Source organism: Mesitornis unicolor, unplaced genomic scaffold (genome assembly GCF_000695765.1).
Source record: "Mesitornis unicolor isolate BGI_N332 unplaced genomic scaffold, ASM69576v1 scaffold4322, whole genome shotgun sequence".
Lineage (NCBI taxonomy): Eukaryota > Metazoa > Chordata > Aves > Mesitornithiformes > Mesitornithidae > Mesitornis > Mesitornis unicolor.
This window is the reverse complement of record NW_010169688.1, coordinates 3,702-5,950: the sequence shown is the minus strand read 5'-3', so window position 1 is coordinate 5,950 and position 2,249 is coordinate 3,702. Positions and strand designations below refer to the sequence as shown.

The 2,249-nt window shown below is 42.0% G+C and overlaps 1 protein-coding gene across 1 annotated transcript in view; it reads right to left on the bottom strand.

Annotated features, from left to right (window-relative positions):
* Positions 1–368: 368 nt before the first annotated feature.
* The window catches only part of PLEKHB2 (pleckstrin homology domain containing, family B (evectins) member 2), a gene marked incomplete at its 3' end in the record, with an annotated part of 2,530 nt that continues 649 nt past the window's right edge, over positions 369–2,249 (bottom strand). The window contains exons 3-4 of the mRNA XM_010179414.1: positions 1,337–1,445; positions 369–408 (exon numbers count right to left, since the gene is read on the bottom strand). Of these exons, the coding sequence (XP_010177716.1) occupies positions 369–408; positions 1,337–1,445 (149 nt within the window). The remainder of the gene's footprint in view (positions 409–1,336; positions 1,446–2,249) is intronic.

The window sequence follows — 2,249 nt, the reverse complement described above, 5'->3', positions numbered from 1 at the left end:
CAACACACACCAGCAGTGGGAAGTGCATTTTTACTGGTTGCAGATTTACTTTTTGCCCACAGCCTCAGTGCCCACTTCCCTTACAGACCAGCTTCCCAAACATTCACTTCCACCCAAAGAAACCATTCCCTGAAATCATTCCCTTCCACCCAGCACATAGTTGCCTGTATTTGGCTGCAATGATGACATGTGCTTGTGATCCAGGGGATCATTTTTCTTCCCACCCACAAGCCTTACCATCATGCTCAAGACCCTGCTTTTCTCTAGCAGAGAAGGATGGAACATGATTTCAGGAGTAAACTACTGGACCACACATAACACTGATATGCTACTTCTCTATCAGTATAAAGTCTAGGTAGTGCACTTACTGTGTTTGTTCTGGCATCCTGGAGAGCAATTTTCCATGCCCTGCAAAAAAAAACCCAACCCATTGTTTAGTAGAACACTGATAAAAAACTAGCACTACTTTTTCTTTTTAGGACTATGATGAAAACAAGGTCACCAATTAGAGGTACTACAGGAGCAGAGTTTAAGACACTGCATATGTCAAAGCCTAACGATACACTTACTGCACAAAGATGTTACACCAAGATTGATAAATAATTACTTTCTTTGCAGAACTGAGAAGGAATGAGGAGGAACACGAGAAGGAACAAATGCCGTTTTGAAGGTCCTTGCTGCAAGCCCAACAGCCAGGTAATATGCAGCCATGCTCGGGATAAGGAAATAGAAAGAGATGCACCAGGAAAGTTGTATCTCCTGCCTGAATAGATGCATTTGTGCTGACTTGAGAGTGTGGGTCTTGATGCTATTACAGTTTGAATAGAATGTATATATACTTCACACAGATACTCCCATGCCGTATGGCTGGGATCATGCTCGATGCACCACGTATATCTGGCAAACACTGGTGACAAAAGTTAGCTAACTATACACAGCCAAGTACAGTTGAGAATTCACAACAATGGAGTATAATTCCTTTCACAACTGATTGGGACGTCCTTGGGCTATGCAGGGTCATGCACTACTTGAAAAATGGGAAAAGTGACAAGAACATCTGTTCAGCAAGTCTTGCATTAGCCATATTAGTAAGATTCTTTTAGTCCTCCTCTCTCTTTGGTGTTTTCAGTGACCTGACTTGCAGTTAGTTTGCATGAGCTAAACAACTTCTTATAGGAGAGCTATATTTGCTGTCACAGCTTTCTTGCTTGAAAACTTTCTTAAAATGTGTCTCTGAAAGTCTGAGGGAAGTAAAATAATTAATTAGGGAGAGCGAGAGAAAAAGAAAGATAAAAGAGGAAGAGGCAGCAAAAACTGTATTCTCTGGCAGACTTACAGGCAGTCATCTGCACTTTCTGCACAGAGGTTGACTGTCTTCCCGTCACGGCAAACAATCTGCAGTAAACAGTCCTTCTGCTTCCCCTCTGGAGGCTGGAAATCTGATCAGAAAAAAGAGATGGGTTATGAAGTGTCTATAACCACAATTTCATGATCACATTTACAAGAAGGAGACAGTTAATCGAATTCTGGACAAAATAAACTAGGGCCAGTTGTAACTGCTTTCCATGGCATCAGAACAAACTGCAGAAGGAAATAACCTGTTCTCACTCTTTACAGTGTCCTGAAAGTAAGTATCTCTGAGTATCATTCCTAAGAAATGCAAGTGTCTTACAGTAGAACCAATCCATACTTAGCACTAAGTACTCCAACACTTGTGTCCTTCTCTTGCGTTACCATCGAGTACTAACAAATGCTAGAAGTGAACTTAGTAATGCTTTAAAAAAACCTGCTGAGGTTTATATTTCTAGTCCTGCCTCTCACTCCAGCCAGCACTACAATTACACCAGTAACACTACAGTCAGACACACAAGTGTACTGTGAACATCCCATTCACACATCCATGCCTGTCACCTGCACATGTGGTACACTGTCCTCCCTGAGTTTTAAAAGGAAATACCAGACCCTAACCTAATCTATCACATGGTGAGACCACACCTTGTGTACCTATAAGGGAATTTGGTACCTAATCTATCACATGGTGAGACCACACCTTGGGTACCTGTAAGGGAATTTAGTGGTCAGTTGGGTTGGTTTTTTGGCAGGGGGGACAAGGATGGGAGATGCTGGGGATTTAATAACAACAATTAAGTTGCATCCTTCTTGGACATGTTTACTTATGTGGCTGTGTTGTAAATAGTATGCTGGGCAGGCACTGAAGTTGTAAAGAACCTCTGAACACACAAGTCCTG